The sequence below is a fragment of the Arachis hypogaea genome, chromosome 15, assembly GCF_003086295.3.
Source record: "Arachis hypogaea cultivar Tifrunner chromosome 15, arahy.Tifrunner.gnm2.J5K5, whole genome shotgun sequence".
Taxonomy (NCBI): domain Eukaryota; kingdom Viridiplantae; phylum Streptophyta; class Magnoliopsida; order Fabales; family Fabaceae; genus Arachis; species Arachis hypogaea.
In genome coordinates, this window is record NC_092050.1 from 152224494 (window position 1) to 152247666 (window position 23173).

General features: G+C 37.4%; 1 protein-coding gene and 1 non-coding gene across 2 annotated transcripts; both read right to left on the reverse strand.

The window, feature by feature from the left end:
- Positions 1-20643: 20643 nt before the first annotated feature.
- On the reverse strand, positions 20644-21599 carry LOC112751393 (large ribosomal subunit protein bL12c). The gene has a single exon (XM_025800520.2). The coding sequence runs from the start codon at positions 21360-21362 to the stop codon at positions 20790-20792; it is 573 nt and encodes a 190-aa protein (XP_025656305.1). The 5' UTR covers positions 21363-21599; the 3' UTR covers positions 20644-20789.
- Positions 21554-21625, reverse strand: TRNAP-UGG (transfer RNA proline (anticodon UGG)). The gene has a single exon. It is a non-coding gene; the product is annotated as a tRNA-Pro (tRNA).
- Positions 21626-23173: the final 1548 nt, after the last annotated feature.

Consider the following 23173-nt stretch of genomic DNA (forward strand, 5'->3'; position numbering starts at 1 on the left):
AGACGGCTAGCCTCCTCGAAGCGGGATTTATTCGAGAACTCGACTACTCGACATGGCTGTCGAATGTAGTTCTAGTGAGGAAGCACAATGAGAAATGGAAGATGTGTGTGGATTACTCTGATCTCAACAAAGCGTGCCCCAAGGACTGCTACCCCCTGCCCAACATTGATGCGCTCGTCGACACAGCGGCGGGATATCGGTATCTGAGCTTTATGGATGCTTATTCTGGCTATAATCAGATACCGATGCACCGGCCTGACGAAGAGAAAACAGTGTTCATAACGCTGGGAGGGATATATTATTACAGGGTAATGCCGTTCGGCCTGAAAAATGCTGGGGCAACGTACCAAAGGCTAATGAACAAGATATTTAAGGACCTCATAGACAAAACGATGGAGGTGTATGTAGATGATATCCTCGCAACGACCACCCGGCCTGAGGACCTTATAAGCGATCTGGGAAATGTGTTCGCCTCCCTCTGACAACACGATATGAGGCTCAACCCACTAAAATGTGCCTTTGCCATGGAGGCAGGAAAGTTCCTAGGGTTCATGATAACCCAAAGGGGGGTCGAAGCCAACCCGGAGAAGTGCCAAGCAATACTCCAAATGAAGAGTCCGGGTTGCGTCAAGGACGTTCAGAGACTGTCAAGTAGACTTGCCGCCTTATCCCGTTTCCTTGGAGCGTCGGCTGCTAGGGCGCTGCCATTTTTCAACCTTATGAAAAAAGGGATAGTTTTTTATTGGACCCCGGCGTGTGAAGAAGCGTTTAATCATTTCGAAGAGATCCTAGCCACACCACCCGTGCTCGGGAAGCCCAAAGTTGGAGAACTGCTCTAACTGTACCTGGCCATAACGAAGGAGGCGTTGGCAACAGTCTTGGTACGGGAAGAAGGGAAGGTTCAACAACCAGTTTACTTCGTGAGCAGAGCACTACAAGGAGCAGAACTGAGATACAGCAAGTTAGAGAAGCTGGCTCTGGCACTGCTAACCTCTTCCCGAAGACTGCGGCAATACTTCCAGGGTCACCAAGTGGTCGTGAGAACGGACCAGGGAATCCACCAAGTGCTCTAAAAACCCGACTTAGCAAGAAGAATGATGACTTGGGCCATCGAGCTGTCTCAATATGACTTGCGATATGAGCCTCGACATGCGATCAAGGCACAAGCAATGGCAGACTTCTTGGTAGAGGTAACGGGAGACCCGACCGAGGACACGAGCATACTGTGGAGGCTCCATGTGGACGGGGCCTCCAACCAAACGTCCGGAGGTGCCGGGATCATCTTGGAAAGCCCTGTCGGGGTCATATACGAACAATTAATCAAGTTTGAGTTTCCTGTGCCGAACAACCAAGCGGAGTGCGAGGCCCTCTTGGGCAGGTTGACTCTAGCTCGGGAAGTCGGGGTTATGAGGCTGGAGGTGTGCAGTGACTCACAGGTCGTCACCTCACAAGTAAATAGAAGCTACCAAGCCAGAGACTCGCTGCTGCAGAAGTACCTGGAGAAGGTCAAAGAGCTGAGCAAAAAATTCGAGGAGGTCGCGGTCCAACACGTCTCAAAGGAAAGGAACACACGGGCAGACCTCCTATCCAAGCTAGCCAACACGAAACAGGGAGCCGACAACCGGTCCCTCATTCAAGGCATGATAAAAGAACCAGCAGTCGCCTTTCACCTGACAAAGATAGGCCCCTCCTGGATGGACCCCATCACTAATTTCCTAGAAAACGGCAAACTCCTTGAAGACGAGAAGGAGGCTAAAGCGTTGAGAAGGGAGGCTGCCAAATATGCGATCATACAAGACCAACTGTTCAGAAAGGGACTTAGCCAGCCCTTGCTGAAGTGCCTGCATCCCGACCAGACGGACTACGTGCTAAGAGAAGTATACGAGGAGTGCTGTGGCCACCACATCGGGGGCAAAGCCCTAGCATGAAAGCTCATCCGAGCTGGATATTACTGGCCATCGATGATGATGGACTCCAAAGAGTTCGTAAGGAAATGCGTCAAATGCCAAGAGAACGCCAACTTCCACAAAGCGCCGGCAACCGAACTAAGCCTGTTCACGTCCTCCCGACCTTTCGCACAATGGGGAATCGACCTACTCGGACCTTTCCCGGTCGGCCTGGGGCAAGTCAAATACCTCATAGTCGCCATCGACTACTACACCAAATGGATAGAGGCTGAACCACTGGCCAGTATATCCTCAGCCAATTGTCGAAAGTTCATGTGGAGGCAAGTGATAACTCGATTCGGAATCCCGGAAGTCATTGTCTCTGATAACGGGACATAGTTCACCGACAAGAAGTTCGTAGAATTCCTTACCGGTCTGGGCATAAGGCAGAAATTCTCCTCTGTAGAGCATCCCCAGACGAACGGTCAAGTGGAGGCCGCAAACAAGGTCGTCTTGCTGGGCCTCAAGAAGCGGCTGGATAGCAAAAAAGGTGCATGGGCTGACGAACTCGCCTCGGTCCTCTGGTCTTACCGAACAACCGAGCAATCGTCCACAGGGGAAACCTCTTTTTGCCTAACATACGAGGTGGACGCAATGATACTCGTAGAGATCGGCGAGTCGAGCCCACGATTACTTCTGAAGTGAGTAGAGGAAGCAGTGGAAAAGGACCTAGCAGATGAGGCTAGGGAGATATCCCATTTATCAGAAATAGCACTAAAGCAAAGAATGGCCCTGCGCTACAACACCAAAGTACTCAAGAGGGAATTTAAGCAAAACGACCTCGTCCTACGGCGCAACGATATCGGGCTACCAACTCATGGAGAAGGTAAACTGGCGGCAAACTGGGAAGGCCCCTACAGAGTCAAAGAGGTGATTGGCAAGGGCGCCTACAAATTAAAGAAGCTCGACGGTAAAGAGGTCCCGAGAACTTGGAATGCAGGTAACTTGAGAAGATTCTATTCCTAGTTCAAACACGCCGATCAGGCGACCTGACGAGCTCAGCGGTTTACTTTTGTTAAGTATTTATGACAACAGACTTGTTTAATTATCGATTAATGTTTTACTTGTTGAAATTACCCTCTCATTTACTTTCGGCCATTTACGCATCCCACGACAACAAGTACCTTATAATACATGTTAAACGGGACCACAATACAGTGTCCCGGGACTGATCATCCCGGGAGCCAACTAAGCTAAAGCCATAACAAACAGCTACAGCAGTAATAAAGCCACAACTTGGCTTCGTCAAAACACCAGCACAACGGTAAACAAACGCCATGAGAAACCGAGACCAACAAAACGGTAACAAAACAGAACAAGTACGTTCTACCAATAAGCAGTTAAATGATGATAATCACAAGCCGACCAAGCGATTACTAAAGTACATTAAGAAAAAAGTTCCACAAGTTCTACAAACAAAAATTCAAAGGTACAAGAGATCACATTTTGGGCATGTCGACAATCTTGCCATCCTTGATTGTTTTAAAGACCCCAATTACCGACGTGTCAAAATCAGGAGCCAAGATCTTCACCTGGGCTTTGAGCGCCTCTTCAGTCATGAAGATCGCGTTTTTTCCCTGTTTCACGGTCTCTTTATGCTTCTTCTTAAGCTCCTCGACCTCAGTTTGAGCAGCCTTAGCCGACGAGACGGCCGCATCGCGTTCCTTCTCCAAAGCGACCACCCGACCTTGCGGGGCATTGAGCTGGCTCTCCAGAGTCATCTCCCGCTTGGTTAAACAGAACACGGTGGCATCAGAGACTTTCAATTTCTCCTCGGCAGACGCGACTTTCTTCTCGGCAGCCTTAAGCTTCTCCCCCGCCTCGGACAGCTGCTCCCGAAGCGTTTCAACTTGACTTTTGAATTCATTATTGGCCTTGGTTGCAGATTCGAGCTTCCTGCGCAGCGACTGCATCCTCGACAGCTCAAACTCGACCTTCCAAGCTATTGCAGCACCACGAAGAAGAGTACGGTACATCCACCTTGCCTGCCCCGCAAGCTCGGTGCCAAGGAAGTGATCCTCCGTGCCAGGGAGCAACTGGGAGTCTATGAAGATCCCAGCGTCGAAGTTCCTCTCCATCACAGTAAGAACCCCTTCAGGGCTGGAGGATGCCCTCTGCCTTTTGGGGATGGGGATAAGCTTCAAGTCATCATCCTCTTGTTGAGTGGAGGACGAATGCCCGATGCCGGCCGTCTCCTCGTGAACAGGAGAAACGCGCGTCCCATCAGAGTTTTTGTCCGACATCTCGGTGTCACGAGGTGAAGGCACCGCCTGATCCTTCTTGTCCTCAGGAGGGTTCTCCGGCTTCCCGTCAACCTTCTCGTCAGCCTTTTCCTCATCGCTGTCTGCCAAGAAAGTCTTGTACAAACCCTCAAGCCCTGTCACTGAAGCAGACATCTCCACTGCAACAAATAAGTAAACAAGTTAGTCGTGAAATCGGCATAAAGAATCAAAGCAACAATAACGTAGGAAACACAAGTCAAGACTACTCACAAATATAATTTCTGGCGACCTCCCGGTCACCCATTAAGAGGTGGGGATTCACATGATTCCTCCCAAAAATGGCTAACAACACGTCAGCAATCTTTTGGTCCACAGCGAACATCCCCTTATAAGTCACCTTGATAAAGGTGTTGCACCCCGCCCCGAAACTCCAGTACGTCGGGATGAGGCGTTCCCCCTCCAACGAAAACCAGAAGGGATGACGACCTTTGATCGGACGCACCTTAAAATACTTGTCCTTAAACTCATGATAAGAGTCCTCGAACAAACCGAAGATCCTCCGACCCTGGGCAGATCGGAAGGACATGAACCCTTTCCTCGCTTTCCCCTCCTTGGAAGGATTCGTAAGGTTGAAGAAAAAAAGGAAAACGTCAACGGACACCGACAACTCTAAATATTCACACACCATCTCAAAACAGCGGATGGAAGTCCAACTGTTCGGATGCAGCTGCGACGGCGCCACGGAAATCCGGTTAAGGAGCGCCATTTGAAAAGCAGAAAATAGGATACGAACCCCCACTTGGGTGAACATGTACTTATAGAACCAGATCCAATCAGAGACCCGAGGGGAATGGAAATTAAGCTCATATAGTCGTTCGTTGGGGGCAGGAACAAAGACGTCGTAGTTGGCCTTCTCGTCAGTCCCGCCGCACAAGTACTCGGCTTGGCAGAACTCAGTTAGCTCCTCCTCGCCCATCTGGTTCGGGGAGTTCTTCACGTCGGAAGTCACCCAAGCATAGGGGTCGTAACCCGCGGTGGAGGTGGAAGCTCGAGAAACGACGCGAGGCATACCTATAGTGGGGGTACCACTCGGTTAGTCTATGAGGTCGGGAGTCCGGAAAAAGCTCAGAAACTACATTTAGCCTATTCAATGACTAAGATCAAGCATGGCTAAAGCAAAATCCAAACAAAAGCCTACCCTGTAATAGTAACCCCCCTAACGCACCTACATGACACTAAAGGCAATCTATCATACAAAACCAAGCAAACAGCATGCATGCAGAAGAACTAATGGTAAAGGCAAAATGAACACGAAGCAGAGAACGAAGAGATGAATGCTTACCTGGATTAATTACGAAGATTCGAAGGAGAGGGAAGAGGGGCGAATGCGCAAGAATGCATAAATGATACTCTGGGAACTCAAAGGAGAAGAAGATGGAGATGGTTGGAGTGAAGATATGAGAGGAAAATAAATGCAAAACTGTTTAAAACTGCCACTCAAGAAGCGCGAAAGGCCTAAGGTCAAAATAGTCTTTGCGCGCGAGGTTTTTAACCCATTATGAGCATTTAATGCTCTGCGCAAGGAACGAGGTGACAAACGGTCACCCCAGCAACGAACAGACACGCGCGCAAGAGGCACGTCCCCTCCTTGGGCGGCCGACCTAGCGACAACACACGAAAGAAGAGATAACACGCCACCAACAACCCTCACGATCATTGCTGGCGCGTTGGGGGCACTGTTATGGCCTGGCCCAAATGGAATATGGGCCGACCCGACCCACGAACCACCCGACCCAAACGGTCGGGCGCAAGGCGTCCAGATACCGACCCGGACACGCGTCCTGGACAGCTTTCCACTACAGCTGTGAAAGGAAGCTTCGAGGAATGTGGGCTCTGCCCCTGGGGGCCCACTCTTGACACGGTATATATGGGGAGGGTCCTACCCCTCCCCCAAGGTACGTCACATACCATTCACCCATTTTTCGCCTGCACACTTTACTGACTAGAGCATCAAAGTGTCTTTGCAGGTGACACCCCCCTTTTCACACGAAGTGCTCGGGATGTCGTCTACTCCAACCCAATAACCCAGAATTAGGCGAGACCTCCCCCTCATCAATCAGAATACTAACCCGAACCGTCCGGTACCCGACCTACCGAACACCTCCCATGGTAATTACATGGAAATGGGGTCACTACCTTGTTTCGATCATAGAATTATATATGTATTTATTATTTTGAATTGTTGTTACTTGTTGAATCTTTTAGTTAGCTGATTTATAGGGAATGTATATAGAATATAATGGAGGGACAACCCTTAAGCTTAACTTGATTAATTTTTTTAATAAGATAGGTTGAGATTAAATACTCTTTATATATTGCCCTATAAATTGACATCGCAATCATGGGTATTACACTATAAATTGACATTGTAATAATGGAAATTAGCCTCCAAGCTCAATCTGATATTGATTAAGAAAATAAAAAAACGTATCGAACATAAAAATATAGTTACGAAAAAATAAAAGAATTGAATTGGGTTTATCATCCTTATTTGAAAGAGTGAAAATGTATGTAATAAATGTCTACAATTACCTTTTTCAGTTATGTAGGGTAATATTGACGATTTTCGAGACACAACAGATTACATGTAGTGGGTTATCTTGATCAACGGTGATGGTAAGGTTGTACTGAAAAGTCTTTTAATAATGAGCGTTGCTTTAGTTATTGGTTTGTAAGTTTACTTTAGAGCAACGTAGTGGAAGTCTTTTATGCGTTTTGATTGTTTTTCTTCAAGAGTTTATATCAAAGTTTCAAAGAAAAAAAATTGGTAGCAAATATTAATTCTTTCGCATTTTTTTACAGTACTTTCTTCTTTCTAGTTATTGTGAACGTGGGAAAAATGGGGACAAGGAATGGTAAAGACAAGGCAAAAGAATTAGAGGAGGAAGTAGAGTTTGTCATAGACCCACTAGATCCATATTCATGGGTTGATGACAGTGTTCTATTTGGGGGATCTCTATTTAAGGATGAAAAGAGTATAGGACAATTAGGCTCTTTTGGTTAGGTAAGGGAGGGTGACTGGGTGAGAACCTGAAAATTTTTTGTGTCATCTTTTTTCAAAGACTTGATAATCTTTGCATTGAGGATCTCTATAATGATATCCTCTTTTTTAGTATTGACTCGGATGTATATCAAAGCAGGGTGTCAACTTGAATAGCTTTTTGTCATCTTGATTTCGTTGCTATTTTTCATGTCTATCTTCATCCTGGTTTTGGGGTTGGCTTTTCAAATTTTTGAGCTTGCTGTAATTCTTTGATTTCCATTTGCCTTACCGCTTTTTCTCTAAACTCAGCCAGGATCTTCAGCTTGGCCATTGCTATAGCTTCTTGAAACTTTCCAGGTCTGAGACCACTCTTCAACACGTGTAAATGTACGTCTGGGTTGAGGTTTAGGATCTCCATGGCTATTTTGGCAAATTTGGTTATATAGTCTTTTAGACTTTCGTGCTGGCCTTCTTTGATTATGCTAAGATAATTAGAGTCGTTCACATATATCTTTGATGTCGCAAAATTGTTGACAAACATGTCAGAAATGAACGACAAAATATTGGGTCAAAAGCGTCGTTTAACAACATCATGGACTAAAATTTGGTAACATGTATATTAGGGTCACCAAGTCCATCATAGGGCTTCAGAGTGGTTGGTAATGTAAAATTTTTAGATATTTGAAAGCTCATGATTTATTTTGGTTACTCTCTTCATTGTTTTTGGTTGGAATGACTTCCACCACGATGTTGGCCTCCGAAGTATGGTCATTACGGTTGTTCTACTGTCAGCATTCTTCTGATCACCTTCGTCACTCTACCCATTTTATTTTTGGTTCAGCAAGTCAGTCACTCTTTGGACTTCAACTTGTAACGTCGCATTGATAGCTAACAGTTCGGTCTGAGTAGGATGAAGAGGAGGTAGATTTTACTCTTTTGCCATTAATTAGAGCCTGCAAGAAAGCGTAAAAGACGAGTAGAAGAAGTAATGGTATGGTTAAATAAAATTTGGGCGCCAAAGTATTTTGGTACAATGAGTCTTGTGGTTACTGCATAGATTGTCTTACCATGAGTGAGTTTGTCGTTGCCTGAATGGATGAAATATACGTTGGCTTCAGAAGAACAGGCGGTGGTGGTACCTACAAAGGTACTTCAATGCTCAAATAAAATAAATTATGAAGTGAATAATAATCAATATTGAGAATGAATTACATACCTTTTCTTAGTTTGAGTATATGATTATATAGAGTGTGGGGCTAATTCTTTTGGATATGACACCTAGTTTAGTGTAACGCCGAGTTATAGAAGTTAGGGGTGTTTTACACTGTTGTGACGACGGTTAGCTGACGGGAAGAAATCAGACGGTCTGATTTTTTGGAGGTAAGAAGGGATACAAATCAAACCGTCCAATTTGTGCTGGGCAGACATTTTGTTGCAAAGAAATCGGACCCACCGATTTCTAGGCTACAGGACAAATTTTTTGTTGGACAATGAAATCGGACCCACTGATTTCTCGCAAAAAAAAATTTTGGCGGGTCGTGCCACTAATCGGACTGTTCGATTTAAGTTTTCAAACAAAAATTGAACCATCAAGAAAGCGGTTGGACTATTTCAGTTTTATATATACCAACTCCATAATCGAGTTATCCACTTCATCTTCTTCTTCTCACACTTTTCTCTTTAAATCTCTGAAGCTCGTCTCTGCTCTTTCTCTTTTTCTCTATTATCATGGATGATAAAGTGATTTAAAAGTGTATTATCATGGTCAAATTTTGTTACAAACATCTAAAGGAGTGAAATTTGTGTGTGAAAATTCATTAGATATTATAATTCTATTCACACTGTCATTTGAAAAAGTAAAAGGTGTGATTTGTGAAAAGATGGATTCTCAAATATCTAGGAGAGTGTCGTGTATTCTGTACAGATATCCTATATTTTTTTTTGGTGGGTTTGTTCAATTTCAAACGAAATACGTGACCGATGAAGCGAGCATGCAAGAAATATTTTTAGTGTATCTTGAAAGTTGATCCTGAATATCGTTCATCGAACTGTATATTGAGTTCGAGCAATCTGTAGCGAACCGAGATATTGAATTGGAAGATTACAACAGTGATAATGAGGAAGAGTTTGAAAGTAACTATGAGGTCGTTGATCCGGGTGTAGTCGAAGATGAAGCTGACGATGCTATGGCAGCAGATGTGGCGGATGTGACAAATGCATTAGCAAACCAACAACCGTTTTCAGGAGCCGACTTTCATGCAGTCGTTGGATTTGGAGCCCATGCATGCACCGGAGTTTTCTCAATATATAAATGCAAGTATGCAATAATTTTAAATTATGATTTATACATAGGTTTTGAGTTTGAGACAAATATTTAAGGCAACGGTAAATCAGTAAAATATAGCATATAATTAGTAATTGTTTAGTTTTTAATTATCAAGTAAACATGTATGTTGAGAAATTTAGTATTTCGCATTCTTGTGTGATTATTAATTTATTAAATAACATTTGATGACCTAGTTGATTAATTTATTAACTTTTGCATGATTTATTCTTGATTTACGGATCATACATATATTTTATTAATGAGACACGTATTTAAGAATTATTTATGGAAATATAAATTTTGTGGTGTGATTGCAGAAGAGCTTCCTGTTATGACGGATGGTGAATTCACCGTGGGAATAAAATTCAGTTCTAGGGAGACAGTAATTAAGGCAATGAAAGATTATACCATCCGTAGAGGTGTAGATTATCGGGTGCATGAGCCAGAACCGACAACATTTTATGCTAAATGTACCCAGTATAGCGCAGGTTGTGATTGGCTAATCAGGGTTAGCAAAATGTCCAGGAAGTACTGTTGGGAGATAAGGAGGTACAACGATAGTCACACCTGTACTAGGGCCACCATTTCTCAAAATCATTCGAAGCTGGATTCCAACACAATTGCAGAAGCAATAAAGCCATTGGTAGAAGTTGACCCGTCTATAAAGGTGAAATCAGTGATTGTGAAAGTACAGTCGAAGTTTAACTACACCATAAGTTATCATAAAGCATGGTTGGCAAAACAGAAGGTAGTGGAGTCAATTTTTAGAGGTTGGGAAGCTTCGTACAAAACTTTGCCCATATGGTTTGAGGCCATGTGTCACAAGGAGCCATTAGCAGTCGTTCATTTTGAAACAATGCCTGCGTACCAGGGAGATGACTTGGTTCCTAATATTTGTATACTACACCGAGTCTTCTAGAGTTATTACTCTTGTATTAGAGCATTCAGACATTGCAAGCCAATAGTGCAGGTAGACGGAACTCATTTCTATGAAAAATATAAGGGCTGCTTGTTGGTTACAGTTTCATAGGATGGCAATAACAACATCGTGCCTATTGCATTTGCGATAGTCGATGGAGAGACATCTGAGGCTTGACACTTTTTTCTTAGTAACTTGCGACAACATGTCGTGACACGTGATGGTGTGGGCCTTATCTCTGATCAGCACGAATCCATCAGGTCAGCTATTGCTCGTAGTAACAGATCTTGGTCTCCTCCCAAAGCTTTCCACATGTTTTGTATCAGACACACAGAGTCCAAATTCTTGAGGAAGTTCAAGGCTCCATATCTGTAGAAGCTTATCGTCAACATTGGTATCATAGTTACTATTATAGTTATTCTTAAACCCATTTAATAATTATGAATTTTGTTTATAGTTGGTCTTTTTTTATTGACAAGATATTCGAGCACAGTTCATGAGTATGAGACGCGTTATCAGCGTTTACGCGAGCGGGGTGAGACTTATACCAATTGGTTGGATCGGATTCCACGTGAGTAGTTTGCTTTGCCATTTGATAGGGGATACAGGTGGGGTCATATGACCACTAATCTAGTGGAATGCATCAACTCTGTACTGAAAGGGGCGCGCAATCTTCTAGTCACTGCACTTGTTAAGGCAATATTTTACAGGCTTAATGAATTGTTCACCCGAAAAAGATCCGAGGCTGAGGCTCATATTAATGCAAGACATGTGTTCTCTGAGCTTGTGACCTTAAAATTGCATGCGAATCAGCGGGCAGCGGGTAACATCCAAGTTAGTTGCTTTGACAGACAAAATGAGGTTTCGAAGTGCGTGAGTGTCTTAGTGGGGTGGAGTATGCAGTGGACCTACGTCGATAACGGTGTGACTGTGGTGAATTCCAGGTAGACCGGCTTCCGTGTCGATATGTGTTTGCTTGTTGAGCAAATAAGGAGCTGGATTGGCAACTGTATGTTCATAATGTTTACAAAATGGACCAAGCTCGAAGAGTGTACAGAGCTAGGTTTAGGCCACTAGGAAATCCCACAACATGGTCTGTTTATCATGGACCTCGATTCATAGGTAATCCATTTCTCAGACGGGTATCCAAAGGTCGGCCAAGGATGACCCGTTTCTTGAATGAGATGGACACTCGGGTATTGCATGGTCTTAGGCGATGTAAGCAATGCGGGACAGAGGGCCACAGCCGTAGCAGATGTCGTCAACGTGGTGGTGCAAGTGCAGGTCCGGCCACCCAATAGAGCTCCATCCAAATTGCATTTTCGTTTGTCATGTTATTGTATTGTGTGTGATGTTATTGTATGACTTTAGCATTTTTATATATTGACATAAAGTGAATGCTGACGTACAGTGAAGTAGCATAGTTAATGACATAAAGTCCACTAGCATAGTTAATGACAGAAAAGGAATTAACATAGTCATTGTCATAGTTCAACAAAACGGATACAATAAACAACAAACACATTCTAAGTAAGGAAGTCCAATACACACATCATTTTCTCATCGTCCATTTTTCATCTTTGTATAATTTTTTGCATTTCTTTGCAACCCTGTTAAAAGCGGACGAGGTATATCGATTAGCGCTCTGACGTGGGGGATCAACTCTAAGGTTGTATCCTTTTCCTTTTTCGCTTGTGGTTGTACCTATGAAAACATTCACACATTCAATAACCAACTAATCAAATCAAATGAACAAGGAAATTACTTTACCAACTAACCAAGAAATTACTTTACAATAATAATAACAAGGAAATTAATTCACCAACTAACCAATAAACTACTTTACCAACTAACAAGGAGATTATTTTACCAGTCTAACCAATAAATTACTTTACCTCCACTAGGCGCTAGACCATCATATGGACAATCATCGTCGTCATCATCAGCATCATCTGCATCCTCATCCTCGTCCTCATCCTCATCCTTATCCTCATCCTCGTCCTCATCCCCATCCTCGTTCAGATGGTCAACCAGATAGTCATCAGCCTCATCATCAACAATCTGGTTGCTCTCATGAATTACCTGTCCTTCTTGTAGATCATCCAATGCTCTCCTAAAGTGAGCAAGACTACGAAATCTGTAAGGTCGATCAGCACGCTCCCAGTTACGCCACCTGACATCAGACAATTCGTTAATTAACTTTTATCAATCAAATTTAAAATACAACGTGCTACAATTTTTCAAAGCAGATAGGAATTAAATGACCTGTTTGCAATCGGAAAGAGTCGAGGATTTCCAAGAATCGGCGCAAAAAATGGTAGACGGATCCAAGCCCAGGTAAGCAAAAGTGTCAGTGGACCATCAATCTCCTTGCAGTTGATACGAGTTGCCCTACACAATGCTCTATACAGGTGTGTCAGGCATGCTGATCCCCAACTAAATTATATGATCCCAGTAAAGTTACGGAGTAACGATAGAAACTTCCAGTGTACCGCTGTCCCAGACTTATCTCCAAACATAACAGTCCCAAATAATAACATTATGTGGCTCTTCACGTACCTCTGAATATGAATATCGTCAGCCAACACTACACGATCTTTCAGTCCTTGTAACCACGTCAACTTGATGAAGCTTCCTCTACAGTCTGTCTTCCTAGGTGTAACACCAAACTGATATAAGCATTCAGCCTCTAACGCCTCATAACTACTGAGTGTCGGTCCTGTAACTGGCAAACCATTCGTCGAAATACCAAGAATTATCGCCACGTCCTCCAGCGTCACAGCACACTCACCAACTAGAAAATGGAATGTGTGAGTCTCAGGGCACCATCTCTCGATCAGAGCATTAACCAATGTCAACTGACATTGGACGACTCCAATATGAAAAATGTGATAAAAGCCAGTCTCCCGTAAATGCCCCTTCACAATTTGATTGTACGGATCCAGCGGCATGTAGTGGTCACATTGCAACATCTATGAATCCTACAAAACGTAGCCATAGACCACATTAAACAAATATTACCTTATTTAATTAACAAATTAAATTTAACAGAATCAAATTTTCATTATCACATAACCAGTAAAACATAATCATATTAACAACTATATTATTAACTACTCAAAATACACTAACTCTATTTTACAAAAAATTCACATCTATATTTTTTACAATCTAATAGTTATCAATAAGTCTTAAACGAATCTTAAATATAAATCTAATTATTTTTAGATACATTAAAATTACATATTCTAATGTCTAAAATCAAATTATTTTATAATAATAACTCTTATTCCTTATTTTCTATTTATATAGCAATAATAATAATAATAATAATAATAATAATAATAATAATAATAATAATAATAATAATAATAATAATACATTAATTAAGTAACTATTCTATTCTATTCTAATATTTACACTTCCAACATAACAAGCAATCTCAAATAACTATTCTATTCTATTCTAACAACACGCAATAATAAATCATTGATCCTTTATTAATTATCTATATTATACTCATAATAAAAATAATTAATTCAATAATTTTTATATATCTTCTATATTATACTCGTAATAATTATTTTATTATCATATCTAGATCTTAATAAAAATTATTACTACAATAAACTTATTACTAACAATTAATACTAATTAATTTATTTATTATCACACATATAATCTTAAAAAAAAAAAATTACCAATGAGTAATAGCTTAAATGGCATAGTCTCCCCATACTCAATTAAGAGGTTGCGGGTTCGAGTCTCCTATCTTTGGTAAAAAAAAAAAATCTTAATAAAAATTATTATTATATTAATAACAACTTATAATAATTAATTTATTATCACACGTATATTCTTAATAAAAATTATTACTGCAATAAATTTATTAATAACAATTAATATTAAATATTTTATTATCATACCTACACATTTTAATAAAAATTATTACTACAATTTATTAATAACAATAATTAATTTATTATTATACATCCATAATCTTAATAAAAATTATTACTAAACTAATCTCTAACATTATTACTATTATTTTAATTAAATAAAAATATTTAAAAATTATTACTACACTAATCTCTAATATTATCACCATAATAAACTACTAATCTCTAACATTATCACTATAATAAACTATTAATCTCTAACATTATCACTATTATTTTAATTAAATCAAAATATTTAAAAATAAAAACTTACATAATTAGGATGATCAAGATAATTAGTAATGTAGAGCTCTAGCAGACGATTGACGTCTTTTATTCTCCTTCTTCTTGACATTTCGTTAATGGTCAATTTTTTTTTCTTCAAAGGTCCGATTTCATCAATAGAGAGTGAAAGTGAAGGTGAGGTTGGAGAATGAGAGAGGATTGGAACGAAAGTGAAAAGAGGGGCTGGGGTATTCAGACGGGAGTGTATACAAGTAGGAGGGGTCGGGGTGCATGCATGTTTGACGCGTGGATGAGAGTGCGCAAATTAGGTGGTCCGATTTGTGTACATGTCAAGCCTCTAATCGGACTGTCCGATTTCTTGATCATAGCCGTCACATCCTCGTAAAATTTCCTACACTCCCATAATCCAATTATACTCCATGTTTCTCTCAATATCAAAATTAAAAAAGTATAAAGTGTGGAGTCTGGAACGTACTTTATTTAGTTATTCTTTTGACTCGATATTTTACTAACCTCCCATAGTGATTGTGTGAAAAGGGTTCACTAGCATATTTTTTATAACCGAATTATACATGTGCTCATTATTTTGAATTGTTGTTACCTGTTGAATCTTTTAGTCAATTGATTTATAGGGCATGTATAGAATATAAGATTGTGTTTTTTTATAAGTGTGGGACATTGAGACAGAAATATAGATAGATATACAAAATTATATTTAGCAAATAAGATATGAATAGAGATATTGTGTTTAGAGACACTGAATTATTGTATTTTGTATCTATCTTGATAAAAAAGACATAGAAATACTAACAAGAGATACAATTTAATTTTTTCTTTTATTATTTTTGTTAATTTTTTATAATTATATTTTTTATTATTATATTTTTTTTCAAATTTTTTGAATGAAAAAATAGAATAAATTAGAATGTTATAATTTATTATAATTTATCACCAAATAAAATAAAAGAACATTAATTTTTATGTATCGAAGAGACTAGTTTTAGAACTTTTGTCAGCTAGGAATCAACCGAATGTCATTACTTTAAAGCTGCTAGTTTAGCAAATCTCCTTTTTGTATTGATATCAACGCATAATTGCTCATCTCTATCTGTTGACATTGTTTGATTAATGCAATCCTCTTGCTTCACAGCCCTCCCTTCTGTCTCAATTGATCGTGTCCAGACTTAATATATAATCAATGGCAAGTTCTTGATACGATATGAGTTGGGGTTCTTAGGTCTTCCATTTTCATCCCTTACTCACCTCTGAATCTATAAAAAAAAGTCTTTACCTTTTTCATAATAAGGTAAGCATCCAGCTCTTGATCTAGAGCTACTACTTCAACAATCAACTGAGTTCAGAAAGTTAGGTTAAAATGTCGATTTATACAAGATCTTGTCCAAGGAAATAAAAAAGAATTCCTGTCTTTAGAAGTTAATTCTTCTATTATTTGTGTCTTATTCTTAGTGTTATCTTTATTAAAAGTGTTATCTTAGTTATAAAAGTGTTATCTTTATTTATTATTATTTTTTTTTTACCAAAGATAGGAGACTCGAACCCGCAACCTCTTAATTGAGTATGGGGAAACTATGCCATTTGAGCTCTTACTCATTGGCGTGTTATCTTTATTTAAAGTGTAGATAAATAAATAAGTCATACTTTTAAATAAAAATCTTTTATGAGAAGATATTTTTGATATTTTTAGTAGGTCGTACTAAAAAGAAACCGACAAACGCGTTACAAGAGAAGAAGCACGTTTAACCTTCTTGAAAACTTCAATTTTTGGTTTGGCAAAATTTTTATTCATGAACGCAGAAGTGATTTTGCTTTCAAAACCACGGTTACAGAAGCTACAATTTTAAGCTTCTACGTTTCACCAACGGGCTTTTAGCCATCAATACTCCATCTTTATTTATCTTTTACCAACTTTATCCTTTATGCATGTTATTATATTATTTATAAAATTCTTATTATTTTTGGTTTACATGAACTCTCTTTTTTATTATTTATTATTTTTATTTTTATTAATTATTTATTTGATATTATACACTTTTATAATTGTAATTTTTTGTATTATTTTTATTATCTTTTTGTAATATGATTTATTAATTCTATTAGGTAAAGTAAATTAACAAAAAATTAATTGTAAATAATAATAATAATAATAATAATAATAATAATAATAATAAATTATAGCATACTAAAAAAGAGTACTAAGAGTACTAAAAATATCATAAATTTTTTTTGATTTATTTCAATTACTACCAAGATAAATATTTAATTTTTTTTATTATTCTTAGTACTCTCTAAAATTTATATTTTGTTAGTTTTAATTAAAAATATATTTTGTCAATTTTTATATATTATTTTTATTTGAGTGTATAAATATTAATTTTATTATAGAATTAATTAATAAGATCTATTCAATTATCTAAATTAAAATGATAAGATATACAAAAATTATTTAAGTTGGTGTCTAACTGTCTATTTTAGTAATTTTTTTATCTAAAAGCGATTTTGAGTAGTATAATCCAAATAATATTTATTTTACTATAATTTATTTTGATGTAAAAATTGCCAAATATAAATCACTTTAACACAAATTTACTTTTCATCAAAATCAAGTTTACAAAATTAATTTTATTCAAACTCCCGTTTGTAAACTATAATCCAAACACACACTAAGAAGTTAGAGGAAAAAAATGAGAAGGGAAGTTGGGCTACGCCAATGAAAGAGCAGGGCGAATGGTAGTCCTTCGACAGCAGGCCTAGAGACAGGAAAACAGCCAGCCTGCCGGCAGAATCAAAGCTTCCCAAAACGAGAAAAGAGTGATAGCTATACTCCATGGTCCTAGACTATTTTTTTATTTATTGTGAATTTGTGATATGTCAACCTAACTTGTTCTAGAGTTACAAGCATAACATGATTCAATGAATAAAGAAGCCCAGCATACACAAAGCCTAATAATATAAATAAGTAAAACAACATTCAGCTCCATCTGAACAAAAAAAAACTTTTTGAATCTTGGATCCTTTTCCCTAACGCAATGTAATAAAGATTTTTTAAAAGTAATCAATTTGAGTTCGTCGAGTGGTCAGCTCACTCGTCCGTTTAAACAAATGTTAAAGATTTAAATCCCATTTTATATACGTAGCAATTTATTAGTCAAACAGACCCTTAAATAAAGTTCAGATTTGCAACAGATTAGTCCTTAATCTATTAGAGAATAATATGAACAACAAAAAAATTCTAAAAAAAATAGTTGAATCAATGAAATTAAAAAATAAGAAATTTAATTCAACCAAAATTATATTTAACTCTAATGGAATTAAATCTAATAAAATAATTTACTATTTTAAATCATTAACCATTAGAATAATTGGTTGGTTAAATAATAAATAAGAAAAACAAAAAAACCAACATACATGTATTTAAAAAAAACATCTCATTAAAAATCTGTTATTTATTTTATTTTTCAGTTTTAACTTTTTTTTGTGATATCTTCCAATTTTAGAAAATAAAATTAATTCGTTATATATAAATCTAAATTTTAAAAATGGTTTGAGTTACTGTATACATAGGACATATACTTATTTGAGGAGAAGTGAACTAAATGAACTAACCACTCAACACACTTGGTCTAGTTTCAAATAATTTAACTGTTAAAAAACATAAATCTATATAAGGTTATATTTGTTTTTAAGAATAGAACAAGACAAGACATGAGAACAAGATATAAATGATATAGATACAAAATTTTGTATTTTTATATTTTGTTTGGTGATAAACTATAATAAATTATGAAAATCTAATTTATTAATAATGAAAGAAAGAAAAAAAAATAAGTTGTCATTTTCGTCAAGAATAAATGACCATTTGTATCTATAAAAGATGAAAACGCTGACATATGTACTCACACTAATCGAAACTAAATTTGTACTCACGTAACATGCTCTCATGCGGCAAAAGTACTTTACGTGGCACTCCAATCCTCTAAAGATAGGATACTTTTATCCATAGTTGTCAGAACCGACCCGGTGATCGAACCGGTCAGGTCACTGGGTCACTGGTTCAATCGCTGGGTTACTGGTTGAACCGGTTGACTCGGTCCTATGTAAATAAAAAATAAAAAATAGTTAAAAGTTTAAAATTAAAATTTAAAATACATATTTTTACTAACATTTTAAAATATCAAGTTATTTTAAAACAATATGGAACATGAACAATAAATATTTTATTATTTTTACTCTATCATAAATATTTTTATTTTGTTTTTATATTAAAATAACTATTATTTTTAAATTTTAATAATTTATTAATTAGTTTATATCTTTTATACTATTATATACTACAAGTATTTATTAAAAAATAATATTAATAGATATTATATAATTATAAAAAAATAAGTGAGTTTATCATTATTGTTAAATAAAAATATAATTAATTTAAGAAGGAGTGAATTTATAATTAAAATTAAAATAAATTAAATAAAAGTAAACTATTTGATAGAAGATATCTATATGTATTATAATTTGCATATGTTTTAATAGAAAACGTAATGGTCTGGTGGTTATGGAGCATTTTGGTTTCCTTGAGGACAAGGGTTCGAACCCTACCTCAAGCATTTTGGAAATATTTTCTTCCAAACGGTTCGGTCAGACCACCTCACCGGTTTTGACCGGTTCGTACCGGTTCATACCGAGTTTGACCGGTTCAAATACTGGACCGGACCGGTATAGGGTCCGGTTCACCGGTTTTTTGGTCGAACCGGCCGGTCCGGTCCGGTTTTTACAACTATGCTTTTATCACACAAAAAGCATCTTGCGTGAGTACAATGATCATTTATTTTTTTTGTCAGGATGAACACAAAATAAACTAATTTAATATTTTTAAACATATTATCTCTCATATCTCTTTTGTCAAACATAATTTTATATTTGTGTGCTCCTTTTAAAATTCTCCTGTATAAACAAAAACAAATGCAACCTAAATAACATTTTTCTTTTTAGATTAAAGTTTTGGATAAGGATATAACTCATGGACAAGTCAAAGACAAGTAATAGCACTATAGTAGAAGTGGAAAAAGGATGATAGATGGATATACACACTAGACACTACATACCATCGCCATAATCAGCTACAACAGAAAACACTACGTAAAATTCATTCTAATTGCATTGCATGTAGTTCTTTCTAGGGGTGTGTATGGATCGGGTGAAACCGGGTTTGATGTGATTCAGATCCGGCCCGAAATATATACCGAGTCTATCTGTTAGATCCGAACTCGACTCTAGACCTGACAAAATCTATACACTTTCGGGCCACGATTATACCGGGTGAAAACCGGGCCGTTAACATTATATTACCTTGATACCTTCTTGTAAGTTAGCATGTAAAAATATCTAAATTTCTAAGACTCCAACCATTATTTGACATGGTAAAATTCACTTAGAAAAATATAATAAAAAGTAACTCTTCTCTAAAATTAAAGTATAACCATAATCAATACTAATATTGCCTAATAACACCAAATATTTAAATCAATACAAATAACACAAAATTATGCATTAGTCTAAAGTCTTATGCATTTTAAGCATAAAACATTAACTTATAGTCTTATATATAATGACTAATAACACAAATATTAAGGTTTACAATACTTAAATTTCACATAATAATAGCCATCATCCATCACTAATAACACAAAATATTAATTGTATATGATGACCGAGCCACTGGGCCGATTTCGGGTGACCCGAGCTATGGCCCGGACCCGACCCGAAATAATGACCGAGTCTACTTTTGAGACTCATACCCGACCCTAGACCCAATGAAATCACATCAAATTAGCCCCTAAAGTATTCGAGACCAAGCCGGGTCTTCGAGTCGGATCGGGCCATGCACACCCCTAGTTCTTTCCATGCACACCCCTAGTTCTTTCAAATAATTCAATGATAATTTAAGACATATAGCGTATCCAAGAACAAAAAAAGTGGGCCATATTTCTTTTAAATACTCACAACTTCAAAAGTCATAAGAAAAATAGGATGATCCGTGATTAATTAATTAATTAAATAACATCATTTTCCTATGAAAACAAAAATTAATGTGAAATTTAGAAATAGAAAAAAAAGAAAAAAGAAACTAACTAAGCGATTGTGATCTTAGCACCAGCTTCTTCAAGTTGCTTCTTAGCTTCTTCAGCTTCTTCCTTCGAAACTCCTTCTTTGAACTTCTTCGGCAAACCTTCGATTAATTCCTTCGCTTCCTTCAGCGCCAAACTCGTCAATCCTCTCACCGCTTTGATTACTGCGATTCTCGCGTTGCTCGGAACATCCTCAATTACCACGTCGAACTCCGTTTTCTCCTCCACCGCAGCGGCGCTTTCTCCGCCGCTTGATGCGCCCGGTGCGGCCACCACGGCGGCAGGCGCGAACGACGCCGCGGATACGCCGAGCTTGTCCTGGAGATAGTCCACGAGAGTCTTGGCTTCTTCCAATGTGAGGCCGGAGATCTCGGCACCGAGGTTCTCGATCTTCTCCGGCGCCGAGACGGCGGAGATAGGGCCGAGTGAGGCGGCGCGGCGGGTGAGAGTGGTGGTGGCTGTTGTAGCGAAGGGGAAGTGGACGGTGGTGGTTTTGGAGAGGGGGTGCGCAGGATAAGGAGAGGAGGGTGTAGGATAAGATAATGTTAGTGTTGAAAGTGCGGTCGTTGCTGCCATTGTTATTATCTTTTCTTTAAAAAAAAAAAATTTCGTGTTCTCTTTTTTTAGAATGGAAATGTGAATGAATTTGCAGAAGAAGAAGGAAGAACCGAAGAAGATAAAAGAGGATAAGGCAAATCCTGGTGCAATTGTGAAGTGATATTACGAGATTGCCCCATAGATATATCAATAAAACGGTTTTGATAAAAGGGGCATTCCGAGAATCGAACTCGGGACCTCTCGCACCCAAAGCGAGAATCATACCACTAGACCAAATGCCCAGGTGGTGTTTTTGTTGTTACTATATTTAATAACTATAAATTAACTATGCTAAGTTGGAACTTGATTAAATATGTGATATTTGTTATCCTGCAGTGACATGGAGTTTACCTGTTTAATATGTAATCCAAATTTATATATATGTTCTCTTTGGCAGAACCAAGAAGTAACGATAATATCCCTTCCTCAGTATGGAAAAATGCAAGCAGATACAACAAATATGAATACATATATGATATATCCTACCTAGGCCTTGGTGTTGAATAATATGCTTCTATAAATGACTAAATTCAGCATGTAATCTAATATTGAGGTATGCAAATTGCAAAATGAATGAGCAGCATGTATAACTAAAAGTGAGATTTATTACTCTAATATTTAATTTTATTTAATTAGAATTTTATATTATTTTTAATTACTTAGTAAAATAATTATATAAATAATAAAATTTTACTAATTTTTTATTAAAATAAAACAATTTTTTTAAAATGAGACTAGTTTCATTTTATCTATCAATTCTAATATACATTTTAATTCTAAATTGATTTATTTTTTAAAAATATAAAAAATAATTCTCCAAAAATACTCTATTGAAATTCTCTAAATATGGCCCATGATTATTCATATTTTATGCACAAGCTAGATACCGACGAGTAATGACCAATGAATTACATAACCTCATGATTAATTTGATGGAACCGCTGCTCCTCATCTATCATCTATTCTATTTTATATTCTCTCTTCAGAAGATCAGAATCTTCTCCTCTATAACCATTATTTTGCTTATCATAGCTTCTAAAATCTATAGGAAGTAGGGAGGTATATATGTAGCCAGGTAGGCATAAGATTTGGCAATAACCTGTGTCGGATCATATTGGATTAACTATTTATTTATTTATTTGCGGTGTATGATTTTGGTCATGTATGTATTTTTGTTGCCATTTAGAGGCTTTAGACTCTATTTGAATTTCGTCTCAAGATATAAATGTGGAACCAAACAGACGCAGATAGAAAATTATATACAGTAAAAGAATTATCTCTAAATAAAATATAGATACAAAGATAGAAAAAAATTAAAAAGTTATTTTGTGATCATCTTCTTACCATCCGTACCAAATTGCCATCTTAGAAAAAAAAACCACCTTAAATTAAAAAATACCTTCTTCTTTTTGATATCGCTTTAGACAACAACAAAAAATCTTCAATCCAAATCAAAACCCTATATCTCTATTTAGAAGTCTCATATTATCCAATGAATTATCACATATACAAAACAGATTTTAAATTCACGATACTTATTTAAACGGGATGAATGAACTGAATATTCTTTTTTTTATGTTGGTATACAATGAACTGACTATTCTACCATGGTATCAAGAGATTTTTTTTGTTTTTTTTTTTTGTCGATGGATTGGACAACCCCTAATCCTATGTATCCCAATAGATTGGACAACCCCCAATCCTAGGTACACAACACACCCACACACTCCTCACACATTTTATCACATTTTTTCTCAATTGCATTCTTTAGGATTTGAACCCTAGACCTT